Raw genomic sequence first — 14089 nt, 5'->3', positions numbered from 1 at the left:
TTGTCCAGTCAGCTAGTGTCTTATAAAAATCAGAATTAAAGTATTCAATATTACAAGCAGAGGTTTTTAACAGATTGCGATATGGTGAGCTAATATTTTGTTTATTCATTGGGTTGAATTTTTTTTTTGCCTGGACCTATCGTTCTAAAGCACTTTTTTGCTTCCCCAATTTTCCCATCCATTTGATAAAAAACCATAAAATCTTTTTCGCTGCAAACAATTGATACGATTGAAATTTGTTTTATATCTGAATAATAATTTTTATATGATTCGAACACTTTTATTACAATATTTCTAACATTACAAAGAACTGGAATAATTTTTTAAAGATCGTACGATAAAATAGATATATTTTTCTCCATTTAAATATGATTGTTAAGATAAAGATTGTTTTTGGGATGATACAAAAAGTATGGTCTTGATTTGAAGATTTTCAAAATATATAAATAATCTGTATGTTCATATCCAGAAATTTTCAGGATTTTTGATTGTGTATATTGGAACGGAATTATAATAAACGTTAAAACGTTAACAGATAAATACTAAAGTGAATATAAGTAAATTTCTGTTGTCTGTTGTAATGCGTCCTTGATTGTTCTGTTTGTTTTTGTGATTCGAGGAATAAAAAGGGTTCTATCGTCTTGTTTTTGCTTTGATTTCTTTTTGTAAGTTGTGTATGATTTCCACTTATTTTAACACTATTGTTAAAATAGTAAAAATGATACACGTGTCCGTCTTGCGTCACCTTTGGCTCTTCGAGCCATCCCGTACTGTCACATGCTCCCTTCCGTACTTGTTGTTGATCCTTTTGAGTCGCCCGTTGCTCCTGGGCCACTGTCGTCATCGCGGGACGAACCAGATACTGTCCGACCACTCAATCCGCTAAAGTCGAGTTTGTACTGGAATTAGGTTAAAAGATTGATATTAGAATTCATCAATTGCTGTTTTATTCTTTAAGGTCATTTTTAAGCCATACCAAATTGTTTTAGTGTTACATAGGGTCTTACTAATGTAATTTACTTTTACAGCTAATATTACTAGCATAATTTACTTTCAAATAAATTAAAAAAAAAAGAATTAAAAAATAGTAAATTCGCGAAAAAATTAATTTTATCTTTTTGATGAAATATTCTTTAGGAATAAATTGTTATTTTGGTGGAATCTTGAAAACGTTGCCAAATTATAGATATTATTCAATTTCTAGTTGCAGATAAAATTTGTAATTATTCTGAAGAGGGTGTGATCCTTGTGATTTCGATCATGCAGAATATAAGCCTTTCATTGTTTTCAACTTGCAGTACAGCAGTAAACCTAAGTCAGCCTCAGCACTCACCATCAGCCCAAGCTTGCTTGAGGAGTCAATACTTAGTTTCTTGCAGCAGCCTCTCATACATACGAGTACATAGATACAATACTTAATATTAATATTCTTCTACATTTAGAACATTCAACTATCTACAGACTACGAAGCCCAAACTGCGTATCCTTGCCATTCCGCCATTTTGCTAGCAATTAGCAAGATAAAAAGCATGACTCTTACCATTTCAACACTTAACATTTAATATCCATTTGATTGTGTCTTATTTATTTACAAAATTCATGCAACTATTTATAATACATTCAATGTATGTTTAGATTGAAACATCTTAAAACTGTGCATTCTATGACATGTTAAGTTGGTGCAGGTTGTTAGGACGACGTTCAAAATTTCTCATATCACTGTATCTTTGAAAAACCAAGTGGTCTTTGGTGTTATCTAGGGAAAAGTTTATATTTTTTAAAAATGTCATATATGAAATATGTACAAATGATTGTTGTTGAAATATATACTTTCAATTGGGTTACTATTTTTTCTATAATATCTATTCAATTAGATTCTGATTGTTTACGAAGCTTTCTAGGCTATTTTCATCAGTGTTAAGAGACTCAAAGTGGGTAACAATAACAGTTTATTATATAAATATCATAAAAGGTGTTACAGATGTATACATTCGTGAAGAATGGTAATAGAAGTGAAGCTTCAAAGCCACTAATCGTCAAACCAAAGACGTTACAAATCGCAAAGGTGGGAACGATTCGGAGCCAAGTGAATATAAGATAAACATGTTAGAAAGGAGGAGCTGGACGGTTCAGACAAAAAGAGTTTACAATTAAAATGGATGAGAAATGGATGAAAAAACTAGTTTCTTTTTATTATTCTAATCTATGCATCTTTATCTACTCTCGAATAATGAAACCTGTTCTACAACTAACTAAAAAAGTCAAAAAAAGGAAATCTTCGCGCTTCGCTTCCCATCTAAGAACTTAACACTTCCAACGACGCTTAACCTTGTTGAACGGACGATGATATTCTTTTTCTCACTAATAATGATTATTTCCATTACTAATTGATGACCTTCCTCCTTTCGTTTTTTCCTTCTTGTCTGTCATTTTTTTTTTCATTATCCTCACCAGTTGCTTTCATACTGTTCAATAAAAGAACTTTATTCGAGGAGGATATCGGAGGAATTTTCCAAATTTTTGAAGGATGGTCTCAAAAGGAGTATCGTCTATTCATTTTGTCTGCACAGGTAAAATGCATCTTTTTTGTAGGTGCATCGTTATAATTTCCCTTCAGAGTTTTTGTTCCATAGGCTCCAAGAACAAGATTTGTTACAATTTAATAGTTGGTAAATTTTGAGCCCTAAATCGCATATGTTTCAATTCATACAATATTAGAAATTACACTAGATTCGTAAAATACTTGGGTAGCCTCATCGTTTGCTAACCTCTTATGATCAAATTGTAGTAAAAATAAATTTTTTTTAAAAATTTCCGCATATGTGGGGAGCCCTTATCCTATTAACCTTAACAATCGCTGCATAGAAACATAACAGATAACATACTATCACCAAATTTCATAACAATCGGTTTAGTAATTTTCGGATGAATTAGGTACGATAAATAGGCACATAGCCTCGCGTTTTTCGCAGCAACAGTTGTTTACTTATTGATGAGTAAATATGGACTTACGCACTGTTTTAAACCATCCACGGGTACTTGCGTGCAGAGCCCAAATGCGTGGTCCAAAATGCGCAGGGATTCAGAAATCCTGGTTTTTGGGAGTGAGTAAGTGGGCACACTATCATAGTTAACTCATAACTTCAGTGGTAAATAGCTTGGCTAAGGGGCGTTTAATACTATGAGTAGCATGGAAATGGATGTGTTTAGATGCAGCCTGTGTGGAGTTGCCAAATCTCCCAGCAGGCGCGTCCCTTCGTGCGGATAAGGGAATGCTCGGCGAATGTGTCATGGCCATGCACATGCACGCATCCGGAAATGTGCGTGTATGGGCATGTTTATGCGCAGGCCGAGTAAGTGGGAAGTAAACGCATACCCGTGGATAAAAATTGGCTATGGGAAGGATACCCAGAAATAAAACCAAACATGGAGTAGCAGGAGGAGAATGAAATTACGGTGCAGGACTTCGGAAACCCAGTCCCGGCGGTTTTTGGGAGTGAGCAAGCGGGCTCGCGGCCGTCAATATCCAACGATCACAGTGCCTCAGTAGTGGGAACCTTGGCTACTGTGGCATCTAATGTTACAAGCGTACGGAAGGAACTTGAACTGGCTCCAGTGATGGACCCGTTCAGAAGGAGCTCGATTTTTCGCAGATCCCCTCCCACACGAGCACAAGCCCCAACGATCGCTACCCCCAATGGGAAGCGTATAGCGGGAGTCTTCGATGAGGAAGAATCACTGACGCCGATTCATCCGAGCGATGTTTTGGGCAATGATCAGCCTGGAGCTGCCTTTACTGCCCTCGGTAAAAAGATCATGTAGCTGTGTGAGTTTATAAAGGAGCGCAGGAATATTCACCAAAATATAAGGGCCATGATATGAGGCATCCGTTTGACGTACGACAAGGCCCAGGATGAACGAGTAGGGAAGTCGCCGATTGGAAAAGTGAACCAGGCAATTCAAAACACAAAAGGGGAGAAACCGGGGAAGAGGCTGCGCGAGAAGCTGAATGACTCAATAGGCCAGCAAACCCCGAAAAGAAAAAAGGACTCAACTCCCAAAAAGGCGGAGTTCATGAAAAGTAAGTCTGAAGCTGCCAGTGAAAATACTGTAGTGGCTACCTCGAGAAAAGGGATCGAACCTTCAAAGGCGGATGCGGAAGCTTGGAGGAAGATAGAACCGCGGAAAAGAAATGATCGGAGGAAGATTGGACCGGAGGTGATTTTCATTTCCAAACGGGGCGAAGGGTCCTACGCCGACATTCTCAGGAAAGTGAAGGCAGACCCCGAACTCACCAATTTGGGAGACAGCGTCAGCATTAGACGGTCCCAGAAGGGAGATCTTATGTTGGAACTTAAGAAATCCAAGGATGTAACCGCGGACAAATTCTTAGGCCAAATCGGGAAGACTTTAGGGCAGGAAGCCGACATAAGAACTAGCAGGCCGGAGATCACTATAATCTGCAAAGATATAGATGAAATCACGACGAAGGAGGAGGTCGCGAAGCGTTGGAGAAACAGTTCGATCTTGCCGGACTACAAGAGTCAGTGGTGAAAACGCTAAGGAAAGCCTATGGGGGAACACAAACCGCCATCATCAGCCTACCAGTGGAGAACGCACTCAAACTGTTAGCAGCAGGGAGAGTGAGAATAGGCTGGGTTATGTGTCGCCTTAGGGAACAGGTGGCGTTAAAACGGTGCTTTAGATGCCTTGGCTTTGGTCACATTGCGAAGGCATGCACTAGCCCAAATGACAGGTCAAAGCAATGCAGGAGATGCGGAGTGGAAGGCCATACCAGCAAGGACTGCGGAGCTGACCCAAATTGTCTACTGTGCAAAGGAAAGGAGGGTGTGGACCATCGGCACATTGGGGGCAGCAGGTGCCTGGAATACAGGAGAGCCCTTAGCACAAATCGCAGATGAGGTTGATACAAATCAACCTCAACCACTGCGAGGCGGCGCAGGATCTACTCGCGCAAACCATCCGCGAGAAAAACATCGATGTGGCCATACTAAGTGAACCATACCGAAACCACGGTGGTAGCGTTTGGGTCAAAGACCAAACGGGCCAAACAGCGCTATGGACTTGTGGAGATCAAGCCTTCCAGGAAATAATGGGGCACCCGGAGGAGGGCTTCATTAGAGCGAAGGTGAAGGGCATCCACATCTACAGCTGCTATGCTCCACCCAGCGCTACACTCGTCGAGTATGAGCGGATGCTTGCGGCTCTTGTTTTGGATGCAAGAGGACATTGGCCGATCATAATTGGAAGCGATTTCAATGCGTGGGCTTTTGAATGGGGCAGCTGGATAACTAATGTCAGGGGACGTGTTCTCCTCGAAGCATTCGCGGAGCTGGACGTGGTACTGGCGAATGTTGGGTCTTCGTACACTTTCCGGGGAAGGGGCCTGGGGTCTATAGTGGACCTGACATACGTGAGTGCCACTTTAGCCAGTAGAATCGCTTGGCATGTCAGTGAAGACTATACTCACAGCGACCACCAGGCAATCTGCATAGAGATCAAGGGCGGATCGAGCTCGAAAAAGAGTTTTCGCAGAATGCCGGGTGGTATGCTTGGCTGGACAGTGAAAGCTTTCGAGGGGGACACGTTTTCGGCGGTGATCAAATCCGACATATCCCTGAACGGTACGGCTGGAGAGAAAGCCACCCAGATCACTCGATGGGTGACGGAAGCATGCGATGCTACTATGCCCAGAAGGCGATTGTTCCCCAGTAGGCAACCCAACTACTGATGGAACAACGAAATCGCAAGTTTGCGAGCCGCATGTTTTCGGGCAAGGAGGCTTTGCCAGAGGCTCAGGGGAAAACCCGGTGGCAACGGTCGAGAGGAGGCACACAAGCAATTGCGTGGGCGTCTCAACAAAGCCATTCGGAGGAGCAAAAAGAACTGCTTCAAACAGCTGTGTGACCATGCCGACATAAACCCTTGGGGCGAGGCTTATAGAGTGGTGATGAAAAGGCTGCGGAAATTACCCCAGGTGACCTCTCCGCGCCTCCTGAAACGGATTGTTACCACTCTGTTTCCTCACCACGAAAATAGGGGAAGGCAAATTTTTGTCCAGCTAAATGACAACCGAGCTTTGAAACTGGCAGTGAATACTAGGCAAGACCTTTTCGCCAACACCTTCGAGGCGTGCCTAAAAGAAGGAATATTCCCTGCCCAGTGGAAAACGCAAAAGTTGGTGTTGCTTCCGAAGCCTGGCAAGCCACCTGGAAACCTAGCGTCGTATCGTCCTATCTGCCTGTTGGATATAATGGGGAAGATGATGGAGAGAGTCATCTACAACAGACTCCTGCCCATCGTCGAAGCCAGGAATGGTTTGTCGGAACGACAGTTTGGTTTCCGACGCACCCATTCTACGGTGGACGCAATTGGCATGGTGGTAAACCTGGCAAAAGGTGCACTGATTTCTGGCGGCTGCTGTGCCGTGGTGGCGTTGGATGTGAAAAACGCATTCAACTCGGTAAACTGGAATAGAATTAAAGGGGCGTTGGCTGACATAGCTGTCCCCGGATACTTAGAGAATTTGGTGGAAAACTACCTCTCAGAGAGGACTCTCTGGTGCGGGACGGATGAGGGCCCCAAAGAGTACATTGTCATGGGTACCACAGGGATCGGTACTTGGTCCCCTGATGTGGAATATCATGTATAATGGGGTGCTTGCTCTTCCCGTCCCAGAGGGGACTACGATTGTCGGCTTTGCTGATGACTTACCTGTGGTTGTTGCAGCAAAATACCCAGAGGATGTGGAGGTTTACGCAATGGAAACAGTGAGAGCGGTAAAGTCCTGGCTAGAAAAGGCCGGGCTGACCTTGGCGGACGCGAAAACGGAAGTGATCTTAATAACGAACCGCAGGAAAAATAACACTGTGAAAGTGGAGGTCGGTGGAAATATGGTCGTATCAAAGCCGGCTATCAAATACCTGGGGGTAATAATTGACACCAAATTGAGTTTTAGGGACCACCTAGAGTATGCATGCCAAAAGGCAGCCAGTGCCACCACGGCACTTGCAAAAATATTGCCAAATATTGGTGGACCGAAACATTGCCGGAGGTTGGTGCTAGCCCGAGTGGAGCGCTCCATCCTGCTCTACTCGTCGCCTGTGTGGGCAGAGGCGCTTGCAAACTCTCAGAGACGGAAGCAGGTGAATTCGGTTTACCGGCGGATGATTTTGAGGGTTTGCAGCGATTTTAGAACCACATTAGATGAGGCAGTATTGGTGGTGGCAGGCATGATCCCGGTTGACATTCTGGCCAAAAAAATGAGTGTCCTGTACAATGTAAGACGTGCACAGCGTAGAAATGCGGCAAGGTCAGAGTCGCTTGATCTCTGGCAACGCAGCTGGGACGAGTCTACGAAAGGTCGGTGGACGCACAGGCTCATTCCCAACATTAGGGTGTGGCTTGAGCGAAAACATGGGGAGACCAACTACCACATTACCCAGTTCCTCACGGGACACGGTGATTGCTACAGGCAGTATCTGCATCGCTTTGGGTTGGATGATTCTCCGAACTGTCCCAGATGCGATGGCATACCGGAGGATCCAGAGCATGTGATGTTTCACTGCCCACTATTTGCGATGGAGAGAAGGAGCTTAAACCAGGTGTTGGGCAGGAGCGGGACCCCGGAGAGCTTGGTTACTGAGATGCTGGAGTCCGAGGAGAAGTGGCTTGCGTTTGGCTCCGCAATCATCCAAATGCAGGGTGGAGTTGCTGAAGGAACAAAGAAGGAGGAAAGCTGCAAATTGGAGAAGGATGAGTGCCTAAGAGCAAACCTACCCCGCGAAGTAATACCTCAATGATGGTGCCGAGAGGCTGGGGCTGGAGAGACCGGGGGTGGTTTTTAGTGGGTGTGAATCCCACACGCGCCCGCTGTAGTTCCGCCGTTTCGGGCGGCAGCACATTATTCCCTATAATATCAGTTATAAAGGCACAGAATTGTGTCCCAAGGGTTGAATGCTGCCTACCAATCGAAACTAGGTCATAAGAAACGCTTAAATAGCGAGGGTTGGATCAGGGGAGGCTCATTAATTATGCGTTCTCTTCCAGGGTCTATGATGACGAGAGCCATACATAAATACTTTGAAATATGAGGCACCATGGAAAGAGATCACATCAATGCAGAACGTTGTTAAAGAACAATGTCCTGGCTTGGAAGAACTAAGTGATGAGCTTGGAGTTAAAATCGTTGAGTTGCTTGAATCTATCAACACCTTCATTGGATATGCAGATTGGTACCAGAAAAGAACGTGTAACCCCCAGGTAGTCAGTAGATTTCCAAGAAGACGTGGCTGGTGTCTTGCCCAAAAAAAGTTTCCAAAACCTTGGTAGGTGGAAGGCATTGCAGCAACCGCCTGTCTAGGTGTTCAAAAACATAAAATCTTCCTCAAGTGCAAGGATCTAGGGGAGGTCTTTTGTTAGACTGACACCTACATCGGCTTAGTGGAGTAGATATCTGAAAAATCCATCAGTGACGTCTGTTATCAACCTTTTGAAGACATGGCATACAGGCATCAACCATATGACTACCAGCAAAGGCAGCTTTTGGCTTCCAGGATGGATCGTCTATCGCCTTAGAGAGCTGACCTTTCTGAAAGGGTGTTCCAATTTCAAAATGAATCTCGTAACAGTATGTGCTAGTGATTAATGCAGATGTAGGGTAAGGGGTCACATTAGCAGACTGTTGTAGACCTCTTACGAATCGAAGGTGCAAGTTACCATTAGAAATGAACTTCATATAAATCTCGGCAAAAACATGTGGGTGGCCTATTCGACAAGTTGTTCTGCGTTTTGAGTGTGCATCAATCAAGCCATACAGAAATACAACTGGCTCTATGTCGGCAACTATAAGGGTAGGAGTTCGAGGACATAATGGACAGCTTGGTTTTCAAGGCAAGAGGGTAAAAATCAATGTTCTTGCCGTTGTTTTCAATGCATGGGTTGTAGAATGGGGGTTTACTAAGGAATACAAGAAGGCATTGAAAGCAATTGATCAATAAGGGTCAAGTTAATTTCTACCGGAAATGGGAATAAGTTTTATAATAGATCTCGTTTAGTCTTTCATTAGTTTGCGATATGACCTGGAGCATCAGTGAACATCACCACTCACCAAATGGTTGTAGCAGCGAAAACAATGGACAAACATTTATTCAGGTTTGTTTGGACCAGGGAACGGAAGAGCCCTTAATAAAACAGCGTGTTGCTGTGGTATGGGTCACATTATAACCGAGACGATACCTATTTTCCCGTGCATTGCCTGAGTATCGGTTGGCAGTAGGTAGATATCAGTGGCAACTCCGAGGAGTCCAATAAACGCTGTGGTACGTCGTTTTGATGCCACAAACTCCTAAGACTGTGACTGCTGTTATGAGAGTATGGAGACAGAGTCCAGTCGGCTCGGGTCTTCAGAGCCAGCCCGTAGCATTCACGAAAGAAAGCAGCTCTTCCACCCTGCAGCTAGAAATCTCTCTGAGGGCCTCAAAAAATGGTTTACTCAGTGTCTGCAGCCTGACTCTAGCTAGAGCTGAGCAATCGCAGAGGAAGTGCCTGAGGGTTTCCCCCTTTTTTTTGCAGCACCGGCAATGCGAATTGTAGGGTATGCCGAGGCTAGCGACATGGTCCCCTATGGGCCAGTGCCCTGAACAGGCAGCCGTAATCTTATCTGCATTTGGATGGGTCTGGTACAGGGGCTATGTTATAAGCGGGGCAAACCCTCCTTCATTTGGCACTGCTGATAAGCCTTCACCATCTAAGGCCCGCGGCTGCTAAATAGTGCGGGTAGATTCCGCCCTTGACAGCCGCTAGCGAAACACCGACTATATCCGTCGAAGGGTTGCAAAGAACTGAGCCCCGCCTCGTCAATCCGTCTCTGTTATTATGCTCGGGAACTCAGATGAGGATGACCTTGAGCGTGCCGCCTAGACTGTTCACCGCTTTTCTGCACTGCCCCACTAGCCTGGACGATGTCGTCGCTGAGTACAAGGCCTTAATGGCCCCTTGGCTATCGGTCGGAATAGCGCTTGGAGGTCGAATCATGCTCCACTCATCAACAAACTTCCAATATGGCCAGTACTTTCGCTTGGAATACACTGGCGAAACCTGGGGGACGATACGGATTCGAGAAAACCCCCGCACCGATTCGCAGACCATCTTTGATCCATCGGTGAAGATGACCGTATTATAACTTTGCAATATGCGGCTGGTCTTCTATTTTGTCTTGGTTGGAAAGTCCGTGGGGAATGCCCAGATTTCCCGAGGTACTTTGTCTAGGATGTTACTGTGGCCGTAGGACTTCGCTATCCAGCATCTGAACTTATATAGTGTGACGGCACGCTACAACATAATTAATGTAGGGTCTAAGTAGGTAGGACTGACCAGGAAGTGAAGAAGTGCTCCTAGAAAGAAGGTTGCATAAACGCCAAGCTAATTATCAGAGTAAGTATTAGAATTACTCCAGATAATCTAGGGAGGAGCGGATATATGAGGAAGCGTCTAAAGAATTGCGTTAACGATATACATCGCACAATGCATCTCCATTTAGGGATTCGGAGTTTCCCTATATATAGCCAGTAAGGAGGTTTCTGGCGATGATCGATGTATCCAGCTAATCGGCTGTATTGATCTGGGCGAAAGGAGATTTTAATACGACACGGAAGATGGACCCAAGGAGTATCTTATCAACGCGGCCGCCCGACAGAGTTCGATATTATTCTGCATAATCTGTTATTGTGGAGCATCATGTACGAGTATAATGATCTCCTTAACATGCCGTTTGCTGAAGGAACCACTGTAATGGTTATGCCGACGACAGAGCAGTATGGAGAATGTTAGAGCGACGAGTGTATTCTACGAACATCAAGGCATCCAGTGAGCAGAATGTTTGGGGATGCTTTTGGATTGGACGATTGGCTATGTTTGGAGGAACGATCAAGGCTGTTGATTATAAAAACAGCCTGGAAGAAAAACTGTTTCCTGTATTTTATGGCCTGGAAATAGTCTGGATCTTAACCCAATAGAGAACCTTTGGCGCATAATGGAAGTGCAGATAGCTAAGGGGGGCCGACTAATTTGAAAGAGTTAGAGAGAATAATCCAAAAGGTTTGGTACGAAGGCATTCCAGCAGAAGTCTTGAAAAATTTAATCAGTTCAATGCCACGTCGAGTTATGGCTATAACCGTCATAACTCGACGTGGCATTGAACTGATTAAATAGCAACATTGAAAAATGCGTTTAATATGTACCAACATTACCATTTGAAAGATCAAACGTCAAAACCTTTAAATGAATTTAATACAAGTAAAATTTGATAATGTGTTGCAAAGCATCTTTTAATAAACATGTGGAATGCTTAGATAATTTTAACTAATTTTGTTGTTTGTAGATAGTCTGTAAATTTTCAGGTAAAAGATTTTAAGCGCAATAATTCGCGTTTCCGATCCTTGCTTTGCTTCTTAAATGTGGCTGAAAATTTCGGTCATAAAATGATGTATTTTCGCTTTTTCATCTTGTCCACATTTCATTGGCCGCGACTTATCGAGGTAGGGAGCTATCTTTACTACTAAGGCAGCTATTCAAAACTTTATTGTGATGGTAGATGCAAGGCTAAACCTCAAGCAGCAACTGAGGCTAGACGCTAGAATGGTGAGTTTCATTTTCCTCTACGCAACGCTAGTTAACGCAAGTGCAATCCATAGTGCATACAATGCGCAAAAGATAAATGCACTTTAGAAAATGACCGCGCTAAGAGAGATATTCTGGCAGATGAGATGATGATTTATGATAAACCCAGTTTCTCTGATTGATCGTTATATGAAGAATGCTGAAAAAGGGGAACTGCTAAGCAGGTGGCAACAGTTTAACTTGAAGCCTTATTGGAAGATAAAAATTAGAAGGGTATCTCCCTAACCATTCCCTTCTTTTACTAGGGGAAGCTTTGGGGGACGAAATTTTAATTCAAAAGTGTGCAATCGAAAATCGGATCTTTGGACCGATTGCCAAAGTCCTGGTCTGGACGCAGAGAAGCCAAGGAGAGGTAACTCACTCAGTTTTTTTTTATGGGGTATGGAGGATACCTACGTGTTGTGGAATCATATTTATTTGAAAAAATATTTGACAGCTGAATGCATATTCAACACAGTTGTAGTAAACTTAATTGTTAATTCACACCATGTACCACATTTAATGGTTAGTTCACACTGTTACATTTCTCCTTCCTTCAGTAATTTTACATCTCTTCGACTAGTCTCTTGGGTCGATTTCTTAGCCGTTGGCTTCGCCGTACTGGATGTTCAATTTGTTGTGTTTCGGTGTGTTGTCCTTGTTCACTCATGTTTCCGTTTTCATGCGACGGTATAGCGGGCTGCATAGACTGCTGATGTTCCTGTTCATCATTTGCTGTCGGGCTTGCAGATTGTGAATGGAAACTGTTTCGCTTAAAATCTGAAACATCCCGGAAGTCGATTGATGGTGGTATTACCCTCCGTTCTCGGATATGATCTGCATGTCGTCTTCTTTCTACACCGTCCTTTGTTCGAACACGGTAGGAATATCGATTTGTTCTTTCGACTATGTTGGCTGGTTCCCACATTTTCTCGATGTCTGTCTTTACGAATACTGGTTGTGCTGGTTGGAGCTTCCGATTGTCAAATAAAGTTCGCAGGCGTCGACCTAGCAAAAATTCAGATGGTGCCTTCCCTGTAAAGGAGTGTGGTGTGTTTCGATATGTAAATAGAAATGTGCGCAAGCGCTGACGTTGTGATAAACCATCATATTCACTGGCTTTCATGCGCTCCTTGAATGTTCGTACGAATCGTTCGGCTCGTCCGTTGGTTTTCGGATGGTACGGTGAAGACGTTACATGTTTTATTCCATGACTTTGACAATAATTTCGAAACTCTTCTGACGTAAATTGACTACCATTATCCGACACGATAATTTCCGGATAACCAAATGTTATAAACTTCTCCTCTAGGAATTCGCACAAAGTTCTTGTGGTTGCAGCATAAAGTACATCTGCTTCTACCCACTTTGATAAAGCATCAACAAGCACAATCCACATTTTTCCTTCGAAGGGCAGGGACCAAAAGTAGATTGGCAGTTCCGATTGTTTTGGGCGTTGCCGTTGACATGCCATGCATGATTTCACTGTATGTTCCACGTCCTTGTCGATGTTCGGCCACCATACATAGTACCTCGCTAATGCACGCATAGAGCCAATGCCTGGGTGCTCTCTATGAAGATGCCTCAATGTTACTTCTTGAAGATTATCGGGCACGATAATTCGTCCTTGCCACATCAAAATACCGTTTTCGTATGATAGTTCCTCCCGTTTGTCGTAGTATGGTTTCAGCTCGTTGTTGATACACTTCGTGTCTGGCCAGTGACGCTCAATTAACTCAATTACTCGTCGTAATATTAGGTTATGTTTCGTCTGCTTCCTAAGTTCCTTTATTGACCATCGCCATTGCGACTTTGCACCAGTTAATGTAGTTCGGAACATGCTCCATGTAAGTTGGGTATGAATTTCTCGTAAAAATTGACCAATCCCAGAAAAGATCGTAACTCCTTCTTGTTAGTGGGTATTGCAGCATTTTTGATTGCTATCAGCTTGTCTTCCACTGGATAGATCCTTTTTCGGTTGAATTGATGGCCCAAATAGTCGATACTGTCTTGAAAAAAGCTACATTTGTTCTTTTCGATACGAAAACCAGCTTCACGCAGACGTTTTAAAACTTCTCTTAATGATCTTAGATGGCTATCTTCATCTGGACCTGTAATGCCTATGTCGTCGAAATAGATTGCAACGTTGGGTATGCCAGCAAGTAGATTTTCCATATAATTTTGAAATGTTCCGGGTGCACTCGATATACCAGGAGTCATACGGTTATACTGAAAATAACCTTTGTGTGTGGATATGATTAGGTATTTTCTTGACTCTGGACTAATCTCGAATTGTAGATAGGCATCGCGTAGATCTAATTTCGTGTACTTCTCACCCTTGGCAAGCTGCTGACGGATGTTTTCGAATGTTGGTACTGGATGTCGTATTGTTACTAGTGCTGGATTCAGT

General features: G+C 43.5%; 1 protein-coding gene across 4 annotated transcripts in view; it reads right to left on the bottom strand.

Annotated features, from left to right (window-relative positions):
* Nucleotides 1-239: 239 nt before the first annotated feature.
* Nucleotides 240-14089, bottom strand: part of LOC119654388 (alpha-catulin) — a 380996-nt gene continuing 367146 nt past the window's right edge. For 3 of the 4 annotated variants that reach the window (XM_038059756.1, XM_038059757.1, XM_038059759.1), the window contains exon 6: nt 240-899. In XM_038059756.1, coding sequence (XP_037915684.1) covers nt 774-899 — 126 coding nt within the window. In that variant the 3' untranslated portion in view covers nt 240-773. The remainder of the gene's footprint in view (nt 900-14089) is intronic. The other variant, XM_038059760.1, reaches the window with a different exon arrangement.

The sequence above is a fragment of the Hermetia illucens genome, chromosome 4 (genome assembly GCF_905115235.1).
Source record: "Hermetia illucens chromosome 4, iHerIll2.2.curated.20191125, whole genome shotgun sequence".
Classification (NCBI taxonomy): Eukaryota; Metazoa; Arthropoda; class Insecta; order Diptera; family Stratiomyidae; genus Hermetia; species Hermetia illucens.
This window is presented reverse-complemented; position numbering and strand designations above follow the sequence as displayed.